The sequence below is a fragment of the Manihot esculenta genome, chromosome 2 (genome assembly GCF_001659605.2).
Source record: "Manihot esculenta cultivar AM560-2 chromosome 2, M.esculenta_v8, whole genome shotgun sequence".
In the NCBI taxonomy this organism is placed as follows: domain Eukaryota; kingdom Viridiplantae; phylum Streptophyta; class Magnoliopsida; order Malpighiales; family Euphorbiaceae; genus Manihot; species Manihot esculenta.
In genome coordinates, this window is record NC_035162.2 from 1,556,500 (window position 1) to 1,582,780 (window position 26,281).

General features: G+C 33.3%; 3 protein-coding genes across 4 annotated transcripts; 2 read left to right on the forward strand and 1 right to left on the reverse strand.

Moving 5' to 3' along the window:
* Nucleotides 1–489: 489 nt before the first annotated feature.
* LOC110610022 lies at nucleotides 490–5,644 on the reverse strand. Its single transcript, XM_043953878.1, has 7 exons — nucleotides 5,210–5,644; nucleotides 3,954–4,286; nucleotides 3,129–3,284; nucleotides 2,485–2,816; nucleotides 1,629–2,157; nucleotides 1,495–1,527; nucleotides 490–1,237 (listed from the first exon to the last, which is right to left on the reverse strand). The coding sequence occupies exons 1-7, from the start codon at nucleotides 5,370–5,372 to the stop codon at nucleotides 762–764; spliced, it is 2,022 nt and encodes a 673-aa protein (XP_043809813.1). The 5' UTR covers nucleotides 5,373–5,644; the 3' UTR covers nucleotides 490–761.
* A 4,569-nt stretch (nucleotides 5,645–10,213) lies between these two features.
* LOC110609324 (serine/threonine-protein phosphatase PP1) lies at nucleotides 10,214–14,513 on the forward strand. Its single transcript, XM_021748828.2, has 4 exons — nucleotides 10,214–10,736; nucleotides 12,907–13,466; nucleotides 13,801–14,013; nucleotides 14,132–14,513. The coding sequence occupies exons 1-4, from the start codon at nucleotides 10,559–10,561 to the stop codon at nucleotides 14,141–14,143; spliced, it is 963 nt and encodes a 320-aa protein (XP_021604520.1). The 5' UTR covers nucleotides 10,214–10,558; the 3' UTR covers nucleotides 14,144–14,513.
* Nucleotides 14,514–16,316: 1,803 nt separating this feature from the next.
* Nucleotides 16,317–25,366, forward strand: LOC110610026 (E4 SUMO-protein ligase PIAL2). Of its 2 annotated transcripts, XM_043953880.1 has the most exons (16): nucleotides 16,318–16,632; nucleotides 18,123–18,195; nucleotides 18,780–18,845; nucleotides 19,829–19,894; nucleotides 19,995–20,077; nucleotides 20,725–20,776; nucleotides 20,851–20,922; nucleotides 21,561–21,628; nucleotides 21,716–21,764; nucleotides 21,851–21,935; nucleotides 22,042–22,143; nucleotides 22,258–22,309; nucleotides 22,794–22,845; nucleotides 23,150–23,266; nucleotides 23,372–24,244; nucleotides 24,509–25,366. In XM_043953880.1, exons 1-16 carry the CDS (start codon nucleotides 16,412–16,414, stop codon nucleotides 25,247–25,249), a joined length of 2,772 nt encoding a protein of 923 aa, XP_043809815.1. In that variant the 5' UTR covers nucleotides 16,318–16,411; the 3' UTR covers nucleotides 25,250–25,366. The 2 variants fall into 2 exon arrangements, with proteins under 2 accessions (XP_043809814.1, XP_043809815.1); XM_043953879.1 differs by having other exon boundaries at nucleotides 16,317–16,632; nucleotides 22,042–22,309.
* Nucleotides 25,367–26,281: the final 915 nt, after the last annotated feature.

Consider the following 26,281-nt stretch of genomic DNA (forward strand, 5'->3'; position numbering starts at 1 on the left):
TGGTTCCAGCATATACATATATTAAAAATATTTTGACATGTATTCATTGGATGGTGATTTATTAAAGAGTAGAAAACACAAGAGAATTAAAATATTGTAGAAACATGCCATTGTTAAGTTATGTTACCGTAGATAATGCACTCACAGGTTTAGATCTCAAGTTCTACTCTCTCAATTTCTAATTTTTAATTTTCGATTAAGCAAAAAATATAGATAATTAATATAAGTTCTTCATATTGTATTTAATCATCTCAGGCTGTCTTTCCAATAATAAGCTAATATGTTGCCAATACTGTTTAAAAAATAAAATAATAATCTTTTAGTTTATTTCTGAAGTACATTTCATCCTTCCTTTTCCAACACATACTCTATATATATCAACTTCTAACAATTAAACATGATTTTTTTTTCACAGAATTTCATCATTTCATTACCTACTTTTGAGCAATAAAGAAGCCAGTGTTGAATTTCACATTCTTAGAACTAGTATGGAAAATGGACTGGAAGTACTTATTAATCCATTTGATGCAGATGTCTACGAAATGAAATTTCTATTGCCTCATAAATGCTCTACACAAGGCAAAGAATTTCTCTGTTGTGAGCTACATGTCTCCTTAATGTTACAACATCATCCCTATTCACCCCTCGACCATCTGTTACAACAGATAACATCTCACCTATCAGTGTTACCCTACAACAAACCCACTATATACATCAATCCAGTTTGGCAGGAAATTCCAACTACTGGGAATGGCAATTCATCAATCCTGCCTGTCACGTTCCCGGTTCCAATCCATTCGCATTAATTTACGGACCTTTTGTTGGCCGTTGCAAGTTCTATTCAGAACCTTTGCCGGTGGTGGCATCATACATGATTGCTTCGCAATGTAGGCACTTGACTCCCTAACTGATTTGTTGGGTGATGATCTACTTGACTTCGGCGTAGACCAATTTATTGCGCCCTTTCGCACACCGTTGACATGCGTAACATCCTTCTTGTTCTCGCTTGCTAAGAGTTTAGGCCTCTTTAATGTCGATGTTTGGTCCACATTTCTTATCAAAGAGGAGGATGCAAAAAACTCATGTTTCTCATTTGATTTTGTTTTGCGAGCTTTCATCACCTTTTGTGAAGGCTTTTTTGGCCACTTCGTCATCCCATCTTTGTTTAGCCTCGAGGTACATTTGGCAATCTCATACAATGTCTGAGCAGCGGCCAGCACTTTTGGACAATGCTCAACTGTCAGACAAAAACACAAATAGAAAGTGGGCACCGACTTTTCAGTTCAAAGGGTTCATTTGCAAATTCCTTGAGTTTTCCCGTTTCCCATTCAAACATAAGCCACCACAGGCAGAACTCATGTCTCCATTTTATTTAATAGAACGTGCACAAATATTTGCAAAACCATATTATGCATGATGCACAAAGAAACAGCAAATTATGGCCAAGTCTCTATTATTGAAGGAACAGATTTACTAATAACAATAAAATCATACCTTTTCCTTCATTCTTGAGGTTCACGCCAGATTCTGCATTTGAAAGAAAAATGATTTCATTAAGACTACTATAAAAGATTTCCATGCATCTTGAGATAAAATATCGTCTCAAAAGGCCACCCAAAAGAACTAACCCTTCATGCAAGTATTGCCTAGATGAGTGTGGGATGTGATGGAATCTGCTACTATTGATGAACCCCACTCACACCGAGGAACAGATGTAGATGAAGCAAAATTATTTTCTAGGACAGCCAGCTTTGGTCCACTTGAAGGAACTAGTGTCTCATCATAAGTGAGGGACTCCAAGTTTGTAAAACAATTAGAGGTAATCCCCACTGAACTGAAGGTGTTCTCCACTTTCACCCACCTACCTTGGCATGTGCTCCTACTTGCTAAAAGCTTAACTGCATCAGAATTGGTTCTACAATGCCCACTAAAAGTGTGTGACCAGGGAAAAGGTGGCAAGCTAGGCCAGCGAGATGTTTGCCTTCCTGGACGTGGATCAGGAGCACTCTTTGAAGATACAGCAGGCTTGGCTGCATCCAGAAGCAAAGACTCCAAATCCTTGGGTGGAGGAAGCGCTAACCGTTCCAATGTGTCTTTAGGTTGGTCAAGTGAAAAATTGAGCAAATTAGCAGGAGTGTCAGACTTGCCACAAGAATCCTGTAAATTCAAAGGGGAAGAAGGAGCATGTACATAATTAATTATATGAATGCCTAAAGGAAAAGTAATGATAAAATCCAAGATCAAAGAGCTACCAGCAGATTAGATTGATAGAGTGGGGATCAATTGGCACACAAGACATCTTCTGTTCAAAAGTGATTCTGAATTTTTTTTTAAAGGCAAAGCCAATAGTTGCATGCATATCAAGAGAGAAGAAGGGAAGGAGAGATAGAAAAAAAAGTTTCCACCATTCTCAAACTAGTCATTTAAGTCGCATATCTCCTGTCCTGCATCCAGACAAATATCTTATGTATTCTTTAAACTAACCTTGTTAGATGAAGATAGATCTGTTGTAGACAAATCATCATTGTCTCCATTTCTCACAATAGAAATAGAGCTAGATGTGCATGTGGGCCCTTTCTCATTGGAACAAGTATCTGCATCAGCAAAATTGTGGGACTGCACAGACCTAGGTAACTGAAGAATAGAGCAAGCCTTTCTTACTGAATGCAGAATATGTTCAGTTGTGTTTGTTGCTTTCTTTCCCCTGTCTTTGCCTAAGCTAGGAGATCCATAACTGCCTTGAAGGAGATCATTCAATGATAAATCATCTACAAGTTTTGTGATGTCATGACCATCCGTCTTCAGACCATATAATCCTGACATAAATATCCAACAATAAGCACGAATTTGATATCAAGTGAGAAAAAAAGGGGAAAGAAAACTGGTGCCTGACAGAAATAATTATTAGTATGAAAATAGAATGGCATACTACAGACCCAAAAAGAAAAGATGAAGGCTGGAAAATGTGACATGGAAAAAATTACATGTGATACAAACCACCTACCTCCAACAGCACCAAAGGTTTCTGGTCAATGCAATATAATGTTGTACGCATTGGAACAATTAAGGAAAACCATTGCCATGAAAAATCATAAGATAGAAAAATATTTTGTTTGATTATATCATACCATAGAAGTTGTTCCACACAGCAGCTGAAATGAAGCTCGCCAAACTTGCCTTCACAGAGAAGGAATCATGTTTAGCCTTTGTGGAAACTTTGAAATTTCTCCTATCCCCTCGTTTGCTGCTGCAGTTGTTCTTTTGTCTTGAGGAATGAGCTTTCTCTATAACGTAAATTTGCAAATGCCCACATAATTAGGACAAAAAGTTTAAATGTGTGGACTGTGAAGCCCGCAGCTGAAAAAAAATATGCTGGTCATCTTGCAGAACTAGGTACATACTCATAGTCTAGTTGGTTACTGTTTTTGCTGTAATCAATTTTTGCCAACAGTCTTAAAGAATAAATAAATTAAATTTATTCAAGATCTTTCAAAGCTTTATTGCATCCTTTTGAATACCACATTCAATTGTATGGAGAATCACCACATTCAATGTAAGTATTGCATCATGCATATTGCAAATGATATAAATGCCTGAAATTTTTTATATGGAAACAATCGGTGAATGTAAATAAAAAAATCCACTAGTTAGTTACTGTTTTTGCTCTAACCAAATTTTGCCAATAGTCTTCAAGAATAAATAAATTAAATTTATTCAAGATCTTTCAAAGCTTTATTGCATCCTTTTGAATACCACTTTCAATTGTATGGAGAATCACCACATTCAATGTAAGTATTGCATCATGCATATTGCAAATGATATAAATGTCTGAAATTTTTTATATGTCGACAATCGGTGAATGTAAATAAAAAAATCCACTAGTTAAAACTAGAAGTAAACATGCAGATATTATATCAAACAGTTGGTAACCTTTTAGAGGAAGGTGGCATTACCTTGAGAGTCACATTTTGTTGCATGTGATGCCAGCCTATCAAATGGAGCCTTCATGTCATCAACTGCAGCTGGGGCTACAGTATCTTCCAAAAGAGCTGCCCACGGTCTTTTATGACATCCATTACCACTTCTTGAAATTTGTCCCGATTTTCTCTGTACTTGCGCTTCTTCAGGCCTTGGAATCCATGAAGGCCCATTGGCACCACCATCAAAATGATGCTGTTTAGACACATCTTCACTGGGAAAGCTGGGCAGCTGACTAGCATGCCGACAAAGTTCTGGAATCTTGTCCAATGGTGTTGACTCAAAAAAAATTGCTGTGCTTGTTGCTTCTGTCCAATCATATTCCAATGAAAATTAATTTCAGAAATATAGTTAGAGGAAAAAAGATCACCCACTCACAACAAGCCAAAAAGTGATGTATAAACCATATAAAATATATGGACAAGAAGAAGAACTTAATCAAAACTAGTAAGTTCCAAATTAGTTATTAAAACGAAAAGTCCTTCCAGTTGAACTTCCCACAAGCATTTCTGGAGCTACTGTCATGTTTAGAGGTTTATGCGTGCAAAACTTGACTACAGCTCAATCATTGACAAGTGAAGAGGGAACGTTTTCTTCTGTTGGTATATGTTGAACCTGAAGCACTGCCCTCCCTAGTCCCTAAACTACCATATAAGCAGTTACTTCATTACACAATGAAGTTTCTTCCATGAAGCCCTATTTACTACAAAACTATATGCGAGCTAATTCAAACCATTAATGTAACACACAATGAAAGAAATTGTAGATACAGAAGGAACAACAAACAACAAAAATAATAAAAATAAATCATTCACCCAATCCAGCAATTTCTCTGGCCCTATGAATGCTTAGCTTCTAATTTTTCCGAGCCATAAGTCCTGCACCAGCATGACTAGATCGGAGCTTTTCCCTAACTTTAGTGCTACTCGTAGCCTTTAACCATTTCTCCCTCTAAGTCAGTCGCCAAGGAAAAGCTCTCGCTCCCCTCTGAAATCATAGGTGATTGCCGTAAACAAAAGAATAGCCAATTCAAAATAAAAGGAGCTCAGAGCTAACAAGTTAGCTGAAATTATCACAAAATGAAGTATAAGGGATCAAAAGAAGTTCCCTCCGATATAACTCTAAGGCTTTATAAGCTTAAATACGATGAAAATTGAAAATAAACCAATAAAAAGAACAAATTCCCGTATATGCTTCAAAAGTGAGATAAAAATTAAGGCAAAGAAGTCACCTTTTCCACTAAGTAAAGAGTTGCAAAGCTCATGGCTCGACTCGCAAGCCGCTGCCTCCGCGTCCACCTCCATCACCGTAACCCTATCTCTACCAAACCCGTCCGATCCCATGAGCTTCGGAGCCGTCACATCCACAGGATAATTCAACTCCACAGCATCCATAACCAAGAGTTGGACCTCACAGCCAACAAACTGATAGCAACCGAAGGCACATAATTCCGGATCTGGACGACAGTGTCAAGAGCGAGCACAACGACGCCGTTTTGACGCGCGGTGGGAGAATCGAGGGGGTAAAGTGAGGATTTGGAAGGAGAAAGCAAGCGAAAGTGAAGGAAAGTGAGGAGTTCGGAAGTGAAGAGCAAGTGTGCGGCTAGGTGGAAGCAACAGAGAAGATGTGTGCTTTTAGGGCTAAAAATGGAGATGAGAAAAAGAGGTATATATAGTTTTCGGGATTTGGCCTGTTTAATTCCGAAATTGTCCGTCGGGATGGGATATTCCGGTGGGCGTTAACGTCATGTGATCCATTAACGCCTGGTTCTCGAGGGGCGGGCATTTCGGTCATTGCAGGTTCCTTTGACGTGGCCTTATCCAATCAGAAATTGTTTTGCGGGTCTCTTGTGTTATATGTGTTATTGTTACGTTGCTTTTTCCAAGAGAGATTGGAAAAGAAAATCAAACAAATAAGTCAAATGTAATCCACGTGTTGGATCTGACCAATGAAATTGCACCCGGTCTCAATTATTTTCAACGTTTGAGATGGAATTACCAGGAAACCCCTGAGAGGGAAACCCTTGGCAGAAGTCGGTAACGGAACGATTTAGCGTACAAAATGACTCGTTTACAGTAACGGTACGAGAAACCAGCCGGTTTACTATGTAATTACAAGTCTACCCTGACATCAACTAAATTTAACTTCGTTTCTAATCGGAGGCACCATCAATATTTTACTATAAATTTGTAAAGTGAATAATACGATCATTAATATAATCTCCGCCTTATTACTAAATATTAATAAAAGAGAAATTGCTATAAAGTCCCCAAATTTTTAAAATATTAATTTATTCATATTCTAAAATTTCTCTATCAAAATATTTTTATATTTTATAAAATTTAACATTTTTTATAAAAAATTATTAATTAATTTATTTTCATCTTAATAAAAGATAATAAATATAAATGTATAAAATTATAAAACTAAATAATACATATAATTATAATTATATACACTAAATATTACTAATTTCGTCACATAATAATTATCATGTTATAGTTTTTTTTTTCTCAAATCACTATGAAATTTTAAGATAATATTAATTTTTATTTTTATATATATTTTATAAATTTTAAGTTGTTTAATATTAATATATAAAAAATATATAATCATTTAAAAGATCTTTTGGATAAGTTATTATTTTTTTAATTAAAATTATTAATTTTATTGATTTAAATGAATAAATTTTAACGACAGATTTGTAAAACGAATGTAGTGTAGATATTGTAAAACGAATGCAGCGTAAATATTCAGATACTCACGTGTAATATAAAAAGAAAACGAGTATTAGCATTAAAAATTTAAATTTTCATGTGTTTTACTCATTTAATCAAAGTTTTTAAATATTCATATAAATATTTTAAATTCTTAAACTTTATTTTAATTTTATTTAACTATAAAATTTAATATAAAAAATGCATAATGCTGCACATAAAATATAATTAATAATTTGTATTATTTGTTATCCATGTAATGCTATATATATAATTTGATATTATAAAATCTATTAATTCAATAAATTTATTTTTACGCTAAATAAATTCATTAAAAATAAAATATAATCAAATTTTAAAAATTATCTATATTTAAAATCCCAACTCAAAATTTCTAATAAATACTAATTTTTTCATTAACTTGTTATTTTAAGCTTATTTATTATCAGATTGTATTAACATAAATGATTATACACACATTTTGTAAATGTCAGTTTCACGGAAAATAATAAATTTGGAATTATAGCACAAAAGTATAGTACTTATAATTTTGAAATCTATAGTTGAATTCAATGCATATAAATATATATTTATTTATATAAATAAATCTAAATTAATGTTAGAAAAATTTGCAAAGTTCTATTATGTACTATAAAATTCTTAATGAGGTTGTTTTAAAATTAAAAAAATGAGGGTGACGATTTTTCCAATTATTTAATTTAATTATAATTATTTATAACTTTAAATTTTTAATTATTGCATATGTAACAATTTACTAATAACTTAAGTTATAAATATTAATATATGGTCTAACTCATAAAAAAAAATTTAAATTATAATGTTTGATTCTTTACTAAAATTCACTATTTTCTTATGAGATTTCAAAAAAAATTATTGTTAATAAATATAATCTAATAAATTTTTATTACTTGTATAATTATAGAATTTTTTATTCACTAATAAATACTCGTCGAATTATTATGAGTTTTAATAACTAATTTTTAAATTATCAGGAGATTTAATAATCACTTTTATATTTTTATGGTATAAAAATTAATATACATAGACATCAAACAAACCACATATTATTATATAATTATTATGAATTTAAAATAATTTATTATATTTACTTATCCTATTAATTTATTTTCGAAATGACTATGTTTATGAATGAATTTCAAAAACTTTATATGGAGATAAAGGGTACCATTTTTATTTATATAAAAACATGTATATTGATAAAATAACAAAATAAGATTAAAAAAAATATGAAACTTAAACTATAGCAAAGGAAAAAAAAATTGTTAAGAAATTTTTTTAAGCATTCTGAAATAAAAAAAAAATAGTAAAATTACTTTTCTACCTTTAATTTAATAAACATATTTATAGCATTTATATTTAATTTAATTTTGCGATGAATTTAGTAATACATATTAATATTACATAACAATCATTCAAATTAAATTATGAGTTATTATATGGTCATATGATAAAAGTCTTATAGGTCGATATGCGATTTCATACATAAAAAGGAAAATTCAGATATTATAAATACTCGGTTCTTAATAAAAATTTATTTTTTCCTGTATAAGTCAAATTTTCATATCAAATTATTATCAATAGTTACAATCCATTAAATTTCTATTACGTTTGTTATTGAGAAATTCTAAACCAAATAGCTAAACTAACGAAATCTCTTATCAATTAATCGGTTATATCTACTAATTTGAGCGTCTAAATAACTGTCATAAATGTCAATCATTTTATATTTTATTGCATAATTGATCAATTGAAATACAACTCTATTTCGGTTACATCAGATATATAATTTTTTTTATTAAAATATTAATTAATAATTATTGATATAATTTTATAAGTATATGCACGTAAGCACAATTAATTTTACTTATTGTGGATATCTTCAGTAATTCGCTTTTGCTATTTTTGCGCGCAAGTGAGGACTAATTATTTTTAAAAATATTTTTAAAATATTCACCATATTTATGTTTAAATAAAATTATGTAATTATATAATCATATAATAATTTATCTTCTTCGCATAAAACCATTGGATTAGAATTATTCAAAAATATATATACAATAATTAATGGAGTATTTGACTTAATTTAAAAAAAAAACTTGTAAATATTTTATGTATATGTTACTTTCAAGTTTATGAACATTTTATTTGTAGGTTATTTTAAATTTATAGATATTTAAAATTTTAAATAATTATTAAAATACTTAAAAATAAATAATAATTAATTGACATGTTTAATAAAAATTGTTAATTAACTAAATTACAAGCTTAACATTTACAAATACTAAAATGATATGTTGATAATATAAAAATAAGTAAAATACGTATATTTATACCTTAAATTTATAATATACTCTGTTTATATGAAAATTGCATAAACGATCATAATAATTTTAATTAATTTTACTAGGATTTCATTACATTTCAATTTCAACATGATGATGTCAATTTTAACTTTTAAATAAATTAATCTTATTCTACTTATTAAATTCAATTGATGATTACTAATGAAAATAAAGTTGACCTTATATAAATTTTAGAATTAAAATGTAATTTTATAAAATTATTTATAAGTATTAACATATGAAAAATAGAGTTTGTTAAGATTATTATATGTATGTATGGAATTCAAAAGTGTTGTGCAAATTTTTTCATTAAGTCCAACCAAACCGAAGAAAATTCAATCTATAAAACAAGATAATGGAATTACTAACCCTCCTAACTTTGTTAAGACTTCTAATTTTAAATATTTTATTTATAGATTATTTTAAATTTTTTATCAGAATCAATCATGATTTATAATTATTTTTAGTTAATTTTTTAACGACTCAATATATATTTTTATTTTTTCTCTTCTAATTTTATGGTCTGTGATTGCTTTTATATATTGCCGTTCCTGTCTAACTTCTCTCAATGGCTTCAAATTTCAATTTTTTTGAAATATCTTTCCGGCTTCAAATTTCAATTTTTTTGAAATACCTTTTCTTTATTATGACCGACGACGGTGCCATTTAAATTAAAAGTGGCGTTGTTACCTTTTTGCCGGTGCCGGTTGAATGTAGGGTCTTTTTCGAATTTTTGTATCGCTTTAAAGAATTGAAAGTTAATAGGCTTATTATATATTTATTTTGCAACAATCACTTTAATAATAACGTTAAATTAATTAAGGGAAAAAATCGAGGATCTTCATATTTATTTATTTATTATAAAAAAGAGAGGGGAAAAAAAAAATCATAGAAAAACTTAAAAAACATATTGATATTTAGTACCAGCTGTCCTCGTCATTCCTCTCCCTTCGGTCGAATCATGAGTGCAAGAGAAAGTTAAAATCAATCTTGCTATGACCAACTTGCCCAAATCGTTTGAGAAAAAAAAAGGAAAAACTTGCCCAAACCGCACGTGCGAGCTGCGTGAGCAGCAACAGATAGGGTTCGCTTAGCTTTTTTAATTCTCTGGCTCTATAGCGGAGTGTTTGTCTTCTTTAAATGGGTCCCTCCTCACTACTTTGATGTCCTCTTTTAACTCCGTCTGTCAACGCCGAGCTCCAATGGCCGCCACGCACTATCGTCATTGACCTAACGCGCCTCAACAAGAAAACAAAACCCGCTCCTCCACTCTCCAGAGCCGGAATCTTACGCATCCGGCCGCCGTTAGTTTTAACGCTAAATGGTGTCGGTTTTATTCTACTTCTCTTATTTGCTTTAACTAAAGCTATCGGATCTCTCTCTCGCATCGCTTTCGTGACAGGAAAGAAGTTTCTAAAGGTGGGAAGAAAAGGGAGGGAGTTTTGTTGTTAGGGTTTCGACTTTGGAGGTCGGTTTTTGATGGACGGGACTTCGCTTGACGATATTATACGGCGGCTAGTGGAAGCGAAGAATGGGAAGACCACTAAGCAGGTGCAGCTGACGGAGGGGGAAATCCGGCAGCTTTGTTTGGCGTCAAAAGATATCTTTCTCGGTCAGCCTAACCTTCTCGAGCTTGAAGCTCCTATAAAGATTTGCGGTAATATATGATAAATAACAAGAGCTCAGAAACTCGACTTTTCTGTTTCTTTCTGTGTTCGATTGTGATTGCGGTCCTTTTTCGCCTCTTTTTATTTTATTTTGACATGTCTAAAAATGTTAAATTTGTGCGAATTTCATTTCCATCCTAGTTTAATAACTTGGGACTCTTGGAATAACTATGATGCTTGATAGCTGTTGGTTGCTCTGGGCTAGGGGCTTTCCTTTATTTTTTTTTCTTTTGTAATAATATGTAGTGGAATTTGCATTCAGAAGAACCGGTGGCAACATTGTGCGAACTGGATGATGGGGGATTGTAAGAAGCTGATGTTTGGACTTTTAGTGGATGGTTTAATTTAATGGGCTTATTTGATTATGCTATTGTTAATGGGTTCAGCTGGAGTGGAAGTTAGTAGTCTAACTGAGCAGTTATAAGCAGATATAAATATTTATACATGTGGCTCATGATTGTTAAGTGTGCTGTGATTATGTACAACACCTAATGGTGAATAATTTGTATATAATCTATATGGTGCTTTTCTGTGATCATACATAAAAATGTTGAAGATTGGTATTTTCGCATGTAATTAAATGAATAATTTGGGTGGTGGCTGAATGGCTATTCATATCATGCATTTATATGAAGTTTCTGGAAGTCACATGCAATTGATTGAACTGGATATCTTTCTTCTTCTTCTTCTTCTTCTTCTTCTTTTTTTCTTAAAAAAAATTGACACATTTCTTACATTCAGTGGATAGATAAAAGGATGTGGAGAAAGAAATAGATGCTTTCTCGCAATTGAATTGAGTGGATAGATAATTTTACTTTCAGCCAGAGCCTCCAAAGGCTTTTGGGTCTCAGAAAAGCTACAGGGATCTTTGGGCACTTGCTAGTGAAGTCCAAGTGTCTTGGAGACTGCTTAGTTTTTCAGCTTGGCTAACTGAACGAGCATGTAGGAGCTTCTTGTTGACTTATAATGTTATTGTTGTGCCAAGATATCTTGTACCTTACTATTTCGTTGTTCATTGGGCTGTTTGCGATACATGTTAGAGCATTTGGTTTTTGGAAAAGTTATGTCACTTGGTGATTTCATATGTTTGGCTATAGATTTGGATTTCTTTATTTTAAAAGTATGTCTATTGCATTGGATTGGCTGATAAGGTGAGGTATATGTGACTAGTTACAACTGTAACCCCAGGTTTTTTGGGTAGTTTCTTGACATCAGACCTGCCAAGCCCATTAGTTGGCCCTTTTATGTAATGTTGTGATTGTATTGCCGTTTGCTAGAATATTGGTTTTGATTTGGAATTTTGTGTGATACGCTATGGAGGAATTTGGCTATTGCTGTGTATAAGGTGATAATTATGAAGCGCATGACATTTATTTGTCTGTTCTGGCCGTATTGTACATGTTTCAACAAGTCATCTTAATAATGTAAGCATGGCCAATTCGACACTCATAGGCATAGCATTTGAGCATGATAGGTCTTTCGAGGAGTTCTGAAATTACTAATATTGCACTAGTTATTTTCAAGAAACTTTTATACGTCTAGGGTACAGTAGGAAATGAGTCTTTTGAATTTTCCCCTTCTGTTCAGGAATCTTCATTTTGCAAGCACTTCATCATGATGTGATTTTCTGTGATTATGTATTGCATATATCTTGGTTCATGAATGATTATATTTTTAGTGGAGAACCTGTTCTCATTTCTTTTTGCATGTAGATTATGTACATATGATACCTTGATGCATGGTTTTTTTTTCTTTATTTTCACATATCCATTTGAAATTTTCAAGTAAATTTTTTGTCTTGCTAGACTAAGGTAGATAGTTTGTTTTGATCATTGGCTGTCAAAATTAAGGCATTTGGTACAACTTCACAACATGTAATTAGGTTTCAAAGTAAATTAAGCAGTCTAGTTCTTCTAGAAGAGAATTACAATGGTACAATGGTAAAGCACAATCTTTCTTTTTCCTTTCCCTATTTTAGCTTAAACTCTATTTCCTAGCACAAAAAATCAAGAGTGCTGCCCATGCAGGGCATTATTATTTTATCTGGTGGTAGAGCTGGTCTTGTTATCACGTCTCGGGCATTTAGTAGTTAATGAGGTGCAATTATCCAGTGTTAATAAACGAGTTATGCTTATAATATGCTGTAAATTGCTGTGGCAGGAGATGTTCATGGCCAGTTTTCGGATCTTCTACGATTGTTCGAATATGGTGGGTACCCGCCTGAGGCGAACTATTTATTCCTCGGGGACTATGTTGATCGTGGTAAACAGAGCATAGAGACAATATGTCTTCTCCTTGCATACAAGATCAAATACAAGGAGAACTTCTTTCTTTTGAGGGGCAACCATGAATGTGCTTCCATCAACCGCATATATGGGTTTTATGATGAGTGCAAGAGGAGGTTTAATGTTCGCCTCTGGAAGACATTTACGGATTGCTTTAATTGTCTGCCTGTAGCTGCTCTTATAGATGAAAAGATCCTCTGCATGCATGGTGGATTATCTCCTGATTTGAAAAACTTGGATCAGATCAGAAATATTGCTCGACCTGTCGATGTGCCAGATCAGGGCCTTCTGTGTGATTTATTGTGGGCTGATCCTGATAAAGATATTGAAGGCTGGGGTGAGAATGACCGTGGAGTGTCTTATACATTTGGGGCTGACAAGGTTGCTGAATTTCTTCAGGAACATGACCTTGATCTCATCTGTCGAGCCCATCAGGTAATGTTGTTACTTGAATTACCTTGCTGCTAGGTTGTGCACATGCATGTGTCTATGCATGCATATATCATCTTCTAGTCGTCTCAGTTTGCTTGCTATCGTTTTCTCTTCTATTCTGTTTCTTGTTGCACCTTCAGCTTATTTCTTTATTATGAGGCACTTGGAACTGTCTCCCTTTGCGGAAAAAAAATTTACTTAATGAGCGACAAGGTTTACTCCTGTAGAATTTGTTCCAAGACCAGGGTTTCTGTACCCTTGCTTGGAATGTGTCCTAACCATTGTTTCTGTTGGTTACTGTCTATCCATCTTTTCTACTTACAAGCATGATTAATAGGTTGTTGAAGATGGTTATGAGTTTTTTGCAAAGCGGCAGCTGGTCACAATATTCTCTGCACCAAACTACTGTGGTGAGTTCGATAATGCTGGTGCAATGATGAGTGTAGATGATACTTTGACATGTTCCTTTCAAATCCTTAAATCTTCTGAGAAGAAAGGAAAAATGGCATTTAACAGCAATGCATTGAGACCTGGAACTCCACCACATAAGGTGTGTAAATACCTTTGATCTTGAGTGGCAGGCTTGGAACACCACCCAGCCTGAATCTTTTCTCGCAAACATGTGTGTATAAAGCTTAATGAGTTTTAATTGAACATCTCTATTTCAGGGGAAGGGTTGATAATTTGCGCAAGCAGGAAGCATCTGAAGTGGCGAAACGAATGAAGCCAAAATCAATTGCCGTCTCGTTCAAGCTTTTATACTGGAGGATCACTCTGCTGCCTGTTCAGGTTACATAAGCTATCAATTCTGCGCCTTTGACGAAAAGGTGAAATGTGAAGAGATAATGTTACCGAACATTGTCAAAGGAGCTTAGGCATCCATCCTATGCAACGGGTATTTTTTTTTTTTTTTTTTAAATTATGTAAAATGGGTACTTCTGACTTTGTGCTGAACGGTGCAGACTTTCAACTTATGGCAATACTTCTCGTTTCTATTGCTCAAAATTGGGCAAACCCTTTAAATATGAAAGAAAGTGGTTTTTAAGCTAATGGCTACTCCTGCATGAAAATACACTGCCTGCCTGCCTTCTAAATACTGCTGTGTTTCATGTGGGTATGTAATTATTAATGGGTCTTATATTACATTTAAGCTCAGCCAGTTTTATATAAAAATGTGTTGAAAATTTTTATATTACTTTTATTTAATTAAACATAATTTAATGATAGTCTTATATTACAATTATAAATCTAAACTCCATAGATTCTTTCAAGAATAGAATTACTCGCTAAAACAAAAAACCTTCGATTTTAATAAAAACTTTTACCACTCAATTAGTGGATGCTATTAATTTTCCCAACCTCCTATTTAATACAATTATTATATTTTAATTAAAATTGAATTTTAGATGTAATCATAAAATTTTTAATATAGCTAAATAATGTACAAAATTATTTTTCTATATTTTTTAAAGTTGATTTGCCAAACAATTAAAAAAATATATCGTACATCACTGCATTGAGATTACTTAAAAAGTAATGCTAATTTAGATATAAAATTTTAATTTTAATTTCTATTTATATAATGAGAAATATGTACCTCTAAAACACTACAGTGACAGTAGTAAAGTTTTAAATAAATAAATAATTATAGTTATATTTTCTAAAAAAAATACATTGATAATTAACTTGTGAAATTTATTATTAATTAATTTTTATTTTTGTTTCAAAAATAGCTTATTAGTTTTTCTTAATATGACTCATTAATTAGATTATTTATGGGATCCATTTTTGCATATGAGGCTACCCATCATTAATTGTGGTATTTCAGAAAAAAAAAATCTTAATTTTATTTTTTTGGATGGAGGAAAATAGGGAGGAGATAAAATATTGAAATATAAATAAGTTTTATAACTCTTTTATAATGTTTCTCTAAATTAGGGGAGTGTAGAGGAAAATTTTTAAAATCACAAATATATTTCTTATTTTTGTGCTCCTTTTAAATATGAAAAAATGTTTAAATTAGTCCATGAATTTTTCATTAAGGTTTTGGAAAAAAACAATTCATCAAGGTTTGAATGAGCTCAATTCAATCTTTTTATCTAAATAAACTTTGAATTTATTTTATTTTGTTTTATTATTATAATTTTAAATTATAAAAATAATTTACTATTTTTTCTTGTAATTTTGTATTTATATTAAAAATAGTAAAGAATTGTTATGTTTAAAATTATAAAAATGATATATTAAACGAGTTATTTGGACTGAAATATAAAGTTGAAGATTTTACTTAGTTAATGAAAAATCGAATTGCGATTATTTAAAATTTGATAAGAAAATTTAATAATTGATTTAGATCTTATTCCTTTAATGTAATTCTTTTTTGAAAGCATTTAAAATTGTAATTCTATTATTTACAAATAAATTTACTTCTAATATTTTCCAATCAATACTTAAACAAACCAATACAAATTTATTTTCCTCTTCAATTATTTTTTTTTTATTTTTTTCTTAATCCAAACATACTTGAAAGAAAATTTCACTTATTCTTTTTATATATGGATAAGTAAGGGAAGAAAAAAATAATTACTTTTTTTATCATATAAAAATATAAAAAGTGAAAGTAAAAAATATATATAATTTTACATTTTGAAGTAAAATCTATCCGTTTTTTTAATTATTTTTCTGTCTATTTTTCCTTTTTCTTTTCCAAAAAAATAAAAAAATCCTTATTTTGTACTCTTTCTTTTATTTTTCTTTTTATTTATTCTCCTATTTCCTCCCGCTCTAAGTAGGCATTTTCGTAATTAAATATAAAATGGCCCTTTTTTTTTTTCTCATAACAAAATTCAAACCGCTAAAGTTTTATTTTTTCCTTAAAAAATTTATGTTAGTAATCGCCTCTCCAACAGTTTTCAGACTGCTGTAACGTCACAACTCATATCCTACATATGCAGACAGACTCGACTACGGGAGCGGCGATGCCGCCGTTGACGGCGATGCCTGTGTCGGCAGGGGAGCGGTATGCGGTGGGGGCAAGGAAGAAGATGTCGGCTTCTTTCGCGAACTTTTTCAGAATAGCAGCTGCGGCCCAACAATTGGCCCCGCATCTTCAACCTGGCAGCGCTAGCAACCCCACTGAGTTCTTTCGTCTCTGCCTCTCTCTTGCTAGGTGTGTACATAATATATTTAGTGGGCTTATGCATGACTGAACAATAACTTCTGTTGTCTACTTGCTTTTTTTTGGGTGCTCTTTATGAATGCTTGATTTTGATTTTTCGCAGTTTCTTAAGTTTCTTAGGGTTCTCAATTTCAGCTTTTGCTTTGTTGACGGGTGTTTCAGTGGACTTCAGTGGGTGGATTGGAAATGCAAAATGATTTTTAGATTAATATGGAATGTGGAGGTGTTTAGGAGGGAGTTTTTGGAGGTAAGTTAAGGTATTCAAGCAATAGGTATACGGGTGACTGTCGGGGAGTCAGCTTTATAGGAAGTTTTAATATTTTTGGAGGTTTCGTAAATCATCAAAGCTCTCATTTTTCAACTTATTAAATCTGTGGATTGGAGAAGTTTGCTACCTTATTTACCTGAAAAGGAAAATCCCTACACTACTTCAAACAGACTGTTGTTAACAGTGGGAGTGAGATTACAAGCATCTAGGAATAACGTAATATCATTTTTTGTTCTTGCTTTTCCTCTAATTTTTCATTTTTTTGCGTGGTTAATCATCAGATGGTTGGTTCCCCTTTCTGATTGGAAGTTATGGATGCTTGGAGAATTTGAAGCAGGGGAACCCTTCTTTTAGTCAGATCAGTTCAATTAGAAAAAAAGGCTCTTAGGTTAGTGAGCTAAATCCCATTTGGGTTTATTAGTTATATGATTTTAATGATAGAAATGTATTTGAAGTTGGGTAGAAGTTAAGGGAGATGGTGGCGGGCTTGCTTACTTTTTGAAGAATGTAGTTAGGTTAGGACCTTTAGGTTGAGGAATTGAAGAATGTAGTTAGGTTAGGACCTTGAGGTTGAGGAATTGCTCTATCATCACTAACATCTAGAGCCACCTTTCTCTGGTACTTTTTTTTTCTTTTAAGTTCTTTGAGCGTTTCATGGTTAGGAGTGTTTTGAGAAACTACATAATGCGCCTTGATCTCTGGAGTGATGGAATAATTTAATATATTTGCAGGAACTACTTAGTTGTTTATTGAATTTTAGGTAAGCTCTTGTTTCATGCAGAATGCAATATCAGCCAGAAGCATCTGTGTCCGTAAAAAAGGCCTCTGCCAATTATTTGCTAGATTATGTGAAAGTTGGATGAGTTCTCAAGGCTATGACCACAGTGAGAATTATGCTTCTGAAGATAATAGTTTGGCTGAACACCCTGATAAAACAATTCTGTAGGAAATGAAAAATATTTTGAAGTTTCTTGAAGTATATTGTTGATTCTGATTGATTGCAGTTCCAAAGTAGCAGTTATTGTCATTGTTGTTTTATTTCAAACTTTCTAATCGATGCAGCAGTCTTTGGTGTATAAATACGGTTTAAGTTCCTGCTACTTGTGTAGTCAAAATTACGTGATCTGAATAGGATAAGGGTACTGTAATAATTGTTATTAGTTTAGTTTTGTGATATTTTCTGGAATTGATTAGATTTACTTTGGTGATACAGAGGCATTGATTATGCAGTTGCAAACAATGAGGTTCCACCCAAAGCTCAAGATTTACCTTTATTACTGAAACAGGTGATGTCGTATTTTGTTAATTTTGAACTTCCAATTCTTTTAGTTGCATGCATAATTGCATATGCCAGTAGCTACCTTAATGAGGGAGCCAAAGTGTTGAAATTCTGTGTTAGGGTTTTTAAACACATATATCTATTCAATTATTGATATTTATGTTGAATTTATTCGAGTAGTATTTTTTTTTTTAATTTAATTATTAATACATGCCTCAAGTATCGGAATTAAAATGTTTGGACATTCAAGTAAACTACAATGAATTATAAAAAAGGAACCAATATAGATTAGTTCTTTCAACTTGTTCTATAATATATTTGCGTGGACTCCAATTATAATTTTCCTTTTCTTTTAACATCAATAGCTCAAATGAGTGTTCAGATGAACATGGTAAAGAGAGAAAAAGAAAAGGAATCAAATAATTGAGTGAATTGTTGGATGAAAACTTTCCCAATCCACTTGTGGAAACAATGTTTTTCCCAGTGTTTAATGGATGCAATAATTGTTATTCTTACTTTTTCTTTCCATTAGAAGATTTTTGTTCTCGAAGTAGTTGTCATGCTTACATCTATTTTTCCTCTTCTGCATAGGTTTGCTTACGTAAAAATGATCTCTTATTACAAGCAGCTATCATGGTTCTTATGATTTCTGTCAAGGTAAATGCAGCTGGTTATATGAATCTCAAGTATTAGTTGTGTTGGTTGTGCTCTTCTAAATTTCCAGTTTACATTTGAATGTGGTATGCCTTTTAACATGTATTGCCCGTTAGCGTTTTGGTTTCAGTCTAGTTGTATGGTAGAATAGGGACTATTGCTAGTTCTCATGTTATTACTCCAAGGCTTGCAACCATAATGGAAGTTTAAGTTTTGAAAATTGCTCATGTCTCCATAACTTCCGTTTTAAGTTGCCAATTTCATGGGGCATCCAAGTAATAGCGCCTGTTCTCTCCATTATTTTACTGGGCCACTGACGGATGCAGTGGGATTCCTTTTTCTGGTAAAATCGATAATGTTTTTTTTTTCCCCTGTTCTAATTAAATTTGTCTTTTGATGCAATTTATTCCTTTTTTTTTAAGTCATTTTTTCATGCCATTTCTTTATCCTTTTTTTTTTTGTTAGAATGCTTAATCACTAATTTGTTTGTACATCTATTTCTTCTATTTGATGTTTCTTTTCTTTTTGAAGTCTTGTAGCCATATTTTATATATAAACCATAATTTATTTGGTTAGATACATGTTACACCTCTGTACTGTTTATGATTAAACCATTGAACACTTGAATTAAAATCGTAACTTATTGAATACTTGAACTTGTACAAATTATAACAACTAAAATACAAATTACCATGTTGAGGGTAACTTTGTCATTTTATAAAAATTAAAATACAATTAGTAAAATTAAGAGTAACATTTAGCAATAAGTGAGGGTATTTCTTACTCTTTTTTGTTATAAGACATGGCTACTTATATTTAATTGTTATGGTTTTTATAAATTCATGTTTAATAGGTTTTGATTTTAGTTTATGTGTTCAATGGGTTAATAAGAAATAGTGCAGGGGCATAAATATATATTTAGCCTAATTTATTTTGTCCCTTTTTTCTATTAAACATTCATTATAACCTTGTTTATCACATGGTAGAACGCGTGTAAGGTGGGATGGTTTTCAGATAAGGACTCTCAAGAACTGATTGCTCTTGCTAATGAGGTTTTCTACCAACTTTCACCCTTATGTTGAGTGTGCATGTGCTTTATGAGGCATCAATCTTGTAGACCTTGATAATTTCTTCTTTCTATTTCTTTTATAGATTGCGAACAGTTTTTGTGGTCCAGGAGATGTTAATACTGTCCTGAGTGATTCTCTTTCCATTATCTCAACAGTTATGTCCAGGTAAGGGCTCTTGCATTGCTTGTATTTTACTTTTATGGCAATGATATGCTACGTTATTTTTCCTATTCTTTTTTTTTTTGGGGTAAATGATATCCATGTTGTTTTTTACTCTCTGGACTTTTAAGAAATACTTAAAACGATCTTGAACTTTATCTTTTCCTAGTGGTAGACATTATTATGCGGATAAGAGAAGTACTATCATACTGGCTTCTCTTATGACTATGTCTAAAGTAACTGCTTCACATGCTTGATGTGTCGCTCAAGTTCTTAAAACGGGTGTTATGTTGTCAATTTTGACATTGATAGATTTTTTGACTTATGAGTTTTGAGGTTAATTGCAAACTTCCTTCCCCCTCCCTCTCTTTTTCTTTCTAGCAAGGATGCCTACTGCCATCTGCACAGCAGTGCATATTATGGCACCCGTATTTTGCATTGCCTCTTGTGCTGGTTGAGTGGGTGTGGGATTTGAGGGTATTGCGACTGAAATTTGTCAACACGGCTATCTTTTAAAATATAGCCTTGAATGGCATACATTTTAGGGTAATTGCTCCTGAAATTTGTCAAGATAGTTGTGTGTACTTCATTATGTAGCCTTGAATGACTTGAGATGCTATTTGAGATCTCTCACTATCTTTATGTATCTGCAGATTCTATCCATTGATGAAAATGGGGCAGCTACTTGCTTCTCTTGAAGTTAAGGTAGTTTTTCCCCCACTTTTTACAATTTCTGCCTACTTAAGGAAGCGCATTAATCTAACTTTTCTGCTTTGTAGCCTGGATATGGAGCATATGCAGTTGATTTTCACATTTCAAAGAATATAACACACTCTCAACAGGAAAAAATTGTAAGCATCTCGTAACTTTGATTTTATATTCAGTATCAATGGTATAAGATGCAACAAGTAAAATCTTCCTAACTGTATAATCTGATTTTTTGATCTGGTTCATTGTGATCTATATATTTATAATCATATAAATTAGTCCTCATGAATATAGCTCTTAATCAAAACTTTTCTTACTTCAACTATTTGCTGGAGTCATTGCAATTGCATTAATTTCCTTCCAGCAAATGTCCTTCTAACTGACCGCTTATTGCTTTAATATTCTTTCAGAGTAATTTTTGACCCATTATAATGTGTTGTCTCATGTCTATTTTCTGCTGGCTTCCTTTTATGGACCAAGATGAATTAATTAATGCAAACCACGTTCAGCAATGTGTTCTGGTGATGAACATTCAGTTTTGGGAAATTGCCACCATGGAAGTCGTCAATATAGTAGAAATATCAAAAGCTGTGCTGTACCACAGTAAATTCTAAGTGACTGACATGATCAATTGAGCAAACAAATTTTAGTGCTCAGTCCTTTGTTTTTCATCTTTACATGTGTTTTTTTTTCTTAGGTACTCAGAATAGGATGATTAATTGTGGAACTCATTCTGTATTTCACTCTTCCTATTGTCTTTTCTCATCTTTTTGGCCTACAGAGATTGTTTATTGTACAGAGAGATAATATGGAGACATCTGCATGTATTGTTAGTCCACAAAAAGTGAAGTAGGAACATCCCCCTCATCCCTTGATTTCCTTTGTTATTTTACTTTGTCTTATATTTTGATTATTTTTTTTTTCTTACATTTCTAGTTTTCTGTTAAATGGAAAGGGAGTAGAGAGAAGAACTAATGTTTCAATGGTTCGTGTATTTGATCTTAACTCTTTGAATTAGTTGGCTGGATTTAACATTTTGTGGCTAGTTTTAACATTTTATGTTTCTTTTAGGACACTGGGCCACAGATTCCCACAAATGTGACAGCAATGCTTAAATATGGAACAAATCTTCTTCAAGCTGTTGGCCAGTTCAATGGTATCTCTGGATACAAGTGCCTTCTTTAAGGAATATGGTTTTGTTTTGTCATACTTCTTTTTTTTTAATTTTTTTTAAAATTTCATTATCATTATTAATTTTGAAGGTGATTATATCATAGCTGTTGCTTTCATGAGTGTGACACCACTGTTGGAGATTCCTGTTTTACTAGATTATGAGCAGTCCAATGTTGCTGCTGCAGATCCAGGTATGCCTATGGGGAAAAGAATAGAGCTGGATATGGATTGTGTTTCCTTGATTCTTTTTGTTTCTAATATACTCCCTTTTAACCCCTTGTGTAACTCTCCTTTCGGTTTCTTAGATTCTGATATAATAGAGGGGCCATCACGTGTGTCACTTAATTGCCCCATAAGGTATTCCATGGTACTGGCTACTCATAATTCTGTTACTATGATAATACTTTCTAGGCTTTTTTTATTTTTTATTTTTTATTTTTATTTTTTTATTTATATGAATGGAAGCATAGTCAATTTGCTTATTCTCTTTAGTGGGATAGGTGAAAAAAGAAGGAAAGAAAAGGGAAAAAACATTATTAGTGATCTACTGCAACTTATTAGTTCTGATATTGTTCAAATTACTGGATAATCTGATTCTTCAAGTTGCAGGAACTTTCTGCCAATTAATCAACCATTACGAGAAGGGCATAATTTATGCTTCTACTTGTCAAATTATGACACATAGGCTTTTTTTTTAATACCTTTTAATAGAAAATAACAATCCTAGTGTGGGCAATGACTAGTTAATGTAATTTTACTATGATGGGATAGCTTCTATTTGTCCTTTGTGAACCAAAATAAGCATTTCCTGTTGATTGACTGTCGCTCTTATCTCAAACAGTTATACACGTATCAGAACTCCTGTCAAAGGACGTTCATGCAAACATCTTCAGGTGAGTGGTATCAACAGCTGAATGACAATAACATGGCTAGATCATATTCATTTGTGTTGTGTACTTGTTGCAATACCCATAGTAATCAAACAATGGGAAAATAATGTAAGAGTCTCTTTGTATGTCTATACAGTTTTTTCCTTGTTCAATTACTATTATACTCTTATCAAATAACAAATTTAGTCCCTGAACTTTTTATTTTTGTACAATCTAGTACCCAAACTAGGAAATTTGCAATCAAGTACTGGCTTTTATGGTTCCTCTTTTTGTTAACATCATCATCTCTGATTCCAAATTGCTTTAGTGCTGTGATTTTAGTAATTTTCTTGATATAAATTCAAGAAGGCCATCTTGGCGCTGCCCTCATTGTAATCAGCATGTCTGCTACACAGATATTCGTGTCGATCAGAACATGGTTAAGGCAAGTAGTTTTGGAGTTGGACTGACCTTGTGAACTGTTATCAATTCTGTTGGATTGAACACATTATTTTTCTTTTCCCCTCTATGTATTTGTGTTTGTTGTTAGGTTCTGAAAGAAGTGGGAGAGAATGTTGCTGATGTTATCATCTCTGCTGATGGATCATGGAAGGCTATCTTGGAAAATGATGACAATACAGATCAGACATGCAAAGAGACTGTTAATTGCCAGAAAGAAACACCTGGACAGCAAGAACCTGCTACTTCCTCAGACCTTCCCATTGTTATGGATCTTACAGAGGATGACTATAGGATAGATGTCATGAGCATAAGCGATGTTGAAGACAAGAAACCTTCTCAGGCTGCTCTTCAAAGTCGATCTCTTGCCACTAATTTAACCATGCCAAATGTGGTTGGTCAGAATGTTGCGAGTCAAGTAGAGAATTCCTTTTGGTCTGATGTTTACTTGAATCATGGGTCTGGGACCTCCAATGCTGGGCCAGGGATACAAATGGTTACTGGCACCTCTGGAATAACTGATGCTGTTTCTCCTGTTCTTAACCGTGATGCTATTGGTCATGGAAATAATAACCTCACCTCTTTATTGCAAAATCAGATTTCTGCTTCTGGTAATTTGCAACAGTCACAACTTGTGAATGCAGCGGTGAACAATGAGTATGGGAGGTTGACACATATACCTAGACATGTAAACAGAACTCCTGTAGCAGTTCAGGCCCTCCCAGTTCCATCTCAAACATCAATTCAACAACAAAGATCAAGGACTAATTTGAATAGTGCCATTCCTAATGGGTCCTCTGTTACTTCTCAGGCTGCCCTACCAATAACACCAACTTCAAATGGTTTCAACATGGCTTCCAATCATATGATGGACAGGCAGCAGCAACATCTGAGATCCCATACAAATCCACATCAAGTGTTAGACAGGAATCCACCCTCATTGCAGCATCACCCAACAGCACAGGTTCGGTTTCATTTGTCTGCTCTCCTTTGTTTTTTTTTTTTTTGTGTCTTGCAGTATTCATATAGTTGCCACATGATTGTCTGTAGGATTTCTGTAACACCAGTCAACTCTACTAGATGTCTTGTATTCTAAAGTCAGTTGATAACTGGAACATTGCTTTCTAGCTTGGTTTACTTGATTTTAACTTTTTGGCAATATGCTTTCCTCATGTCTGCTTCTTGAGCGATTCAGTTTTCCTCTCTTGCTTCTTTATGTATCTCGCAGAACCGGAATCATCCTGACCGATCATTTAACATGGGACAATCAGCCCAAAAAGTTGCTGGTGTTTCAAATTCTGGTCAACTCCCAGGCGCTGTTGGAGCATCTTCTGTTTTTCGGAATGAATCTCAGAATTTGCATCAGCAGCAAGCTCTTCGGATGCCCCAATCCAGGATTCAATCTCAAAGCGTAAGTCGTGCATCTTCAGCTCTCCCACGGATTCAGACCCAGCAAGGGGTTGCACAAGTTGGGGCTGGCAATACTGCAGGTTTTCCAAATACACTAAATGCTAGATTTGCAGCTGCTGCTCAGCGAGCAGTCCAGATAACTAGACAGCCACCGTCTGTGCCAGTTCAAATTCCAACTTCCAGAGGGACCTCAAACTTGAATACTGATGGGACTAGAGCACCGACAATGGTACAAAGGGTAAACGTTGGAGCAGCAGCGCAAGTGAATACTGGCAGTGATGGTGTTGTGAATTTGCCATCAGAGCAGAATTGGCGGCCAACAGGACGAATGCGTGGAAGCCTATCTGGTCAGGCTGCTGCAGCTTATGGAGACTTGATAATTCAGCCGACTCAACCAGCTCCAGCTGCAGCTCCAAAACCACCAGCGACCTCATCCCTACCTAGTGTTCCACCACCCCTTCAGGCGCTTCTTGCTAACAGCAGGAATTTCTATGTTCCTCAGACCCAGAATAACACTCAACCTGCTAGTGTGAATGGGAATTCTGGTACTCTGCCATGATTGCCATATATTAATGTCTTCAGGTTACTATATATAAGAAGAATGGCCCGTTTTGCGCCATACGGTCTCCGGTAAATATATTAAAGATTTATAGGGTCACATCTGCTTTTTAGTCAAGTTCTTTCTGTGTTGTTGGAACTTATCCGGTCCCAGCATTTATGTTTTGAAAAATTATGCGAAATTGGTTAGAAAAGCGTGCTTTTTCCAACCTTGTGTTACATCTGACTCCCGCCGGTAGCAATGTCAAGGGGGCGGGGTGAGATCGCTCATTCGCTCTCCCATTTCCGCTTTATGGAAATGTAGGGTAGGGGCTTGGAAATGCTCTGCGGAGGATCGGGCGGAGTGTATTTCTAGGTGGAGATTTTTTTTTTTCATTTTTTAATTTAAATTTATTAACATAAAATATAAATTTCTTTATTGAAACATAAGTTGTATGTGAGAAATATAAATTTTAAAATAATTTTAATAATATATATTTATATAAAACATATTATTATTTATATACTTAGATATAAAATATAAATTAATTTTTTAATAAAAAATAATAAATTACTATTAGGACAGTTGGGAAGATTCAGAGACAGGAGAGAAAAAGAGAAGGATTTTTCAGCCTGGCCGACACAAGATCAAGACGCTTAGAGAAAAACGACCCCCCTGGCTCCCACTTCTCGCCCTTATTGTAATTGTATTATGATATGAGCTTTTGTTTTGTAATGGTCACAGTACTTATACTTTAATCTTAGCGAGCAAGGTTGCCTAATTGTTCTTCTGCCTGCACCGTAAATGGAGTGTTTTTTCCATTGTCGTGGAGCTGCCAGCAATCTCAAGGAATCGCTTTAAGCTTTAAAACTCCCAAGGAATATTGCATCAAATTAAAAAAAAAAAAAAGGCTGCTTAGAAAGATGCGATGTAGGTTCCATCTTTTCTGTCCCAAGCTTCTTATTCACTCGTCAATATATCAAGATCTCAGCCAAATTGTTCAACTACACATGCAAACAGTTTCACAATGAAAACGAAACAATTTCGATTATA

Excerpts from the sequence above, each read along its gene's own strand:
- LOC110609324 (XM_021748828.2), top strand. The coding sequence starts at position 10,559 with ATGGACGGGACTTCGCTTGACGATATTATACGGCGGCTAGTGGAAGCG. Across the intron at positions 10,737-12,906 it reads AGCTCCTATAAAGATTTGCG|GAGATGTTCATGGCCAGTTT; the intron begins GTAATATATGAT and ends TTGCTGTGGCAG. Across the intron at positions 13,467-13,800 it reads TCATCTGTCGAGCCCATCAG|GTTGTTGAAGATGGTTATGA; the intron begins GTAATGTTGTTA and ends CATGATTAATAG.
- LOC110610026 (XM_043953879.1), top strand. The coding sequence starts at position 16,412 with ATGCAGACAGACTCGACTACGGGAGCGGCGATGCCGCCGTTGACGGCG. Across the intron at positions 20,777-20,850 it reads TTGCTTCTCTTGAAGTTAAG|CCTGGATATGGAGCATATGC; the intron begins GTAGTTTTTCCC and ends TCTGCTTTGTAG. Across the intron at positions 22,846-23,149 it reads GTTCATGCAAACATCTTCAG|TGCTGTGATTTTAGTAATTT; the intron begins GTGAGTGGTATC and ends AAATTGCTTTAG.
- LOC110610022 (XM_043953878.1), bottom strand. The coding sequence starts at position 5,372 with ATGGATGCTGTGGAGTTGAATTATCCTGTGGATGTGACGGCTCCGAAG. Across the intron at positions 4,287-5,209 it reads CTCTTTACTTAGTGGAAAAG|AAGCAACAAGCACAGCAATT; the intron begins GTGACTTCTTTG and ends ATGATTGGACAG. Across the intron at positions 2,158-2,484 it reads ATCTATCTTCATCTAACAAG|GATTCTTGTGGCAAGTCTGA; the intron begins GTTAGTTTAAAG and ends TTGAATTTACAG.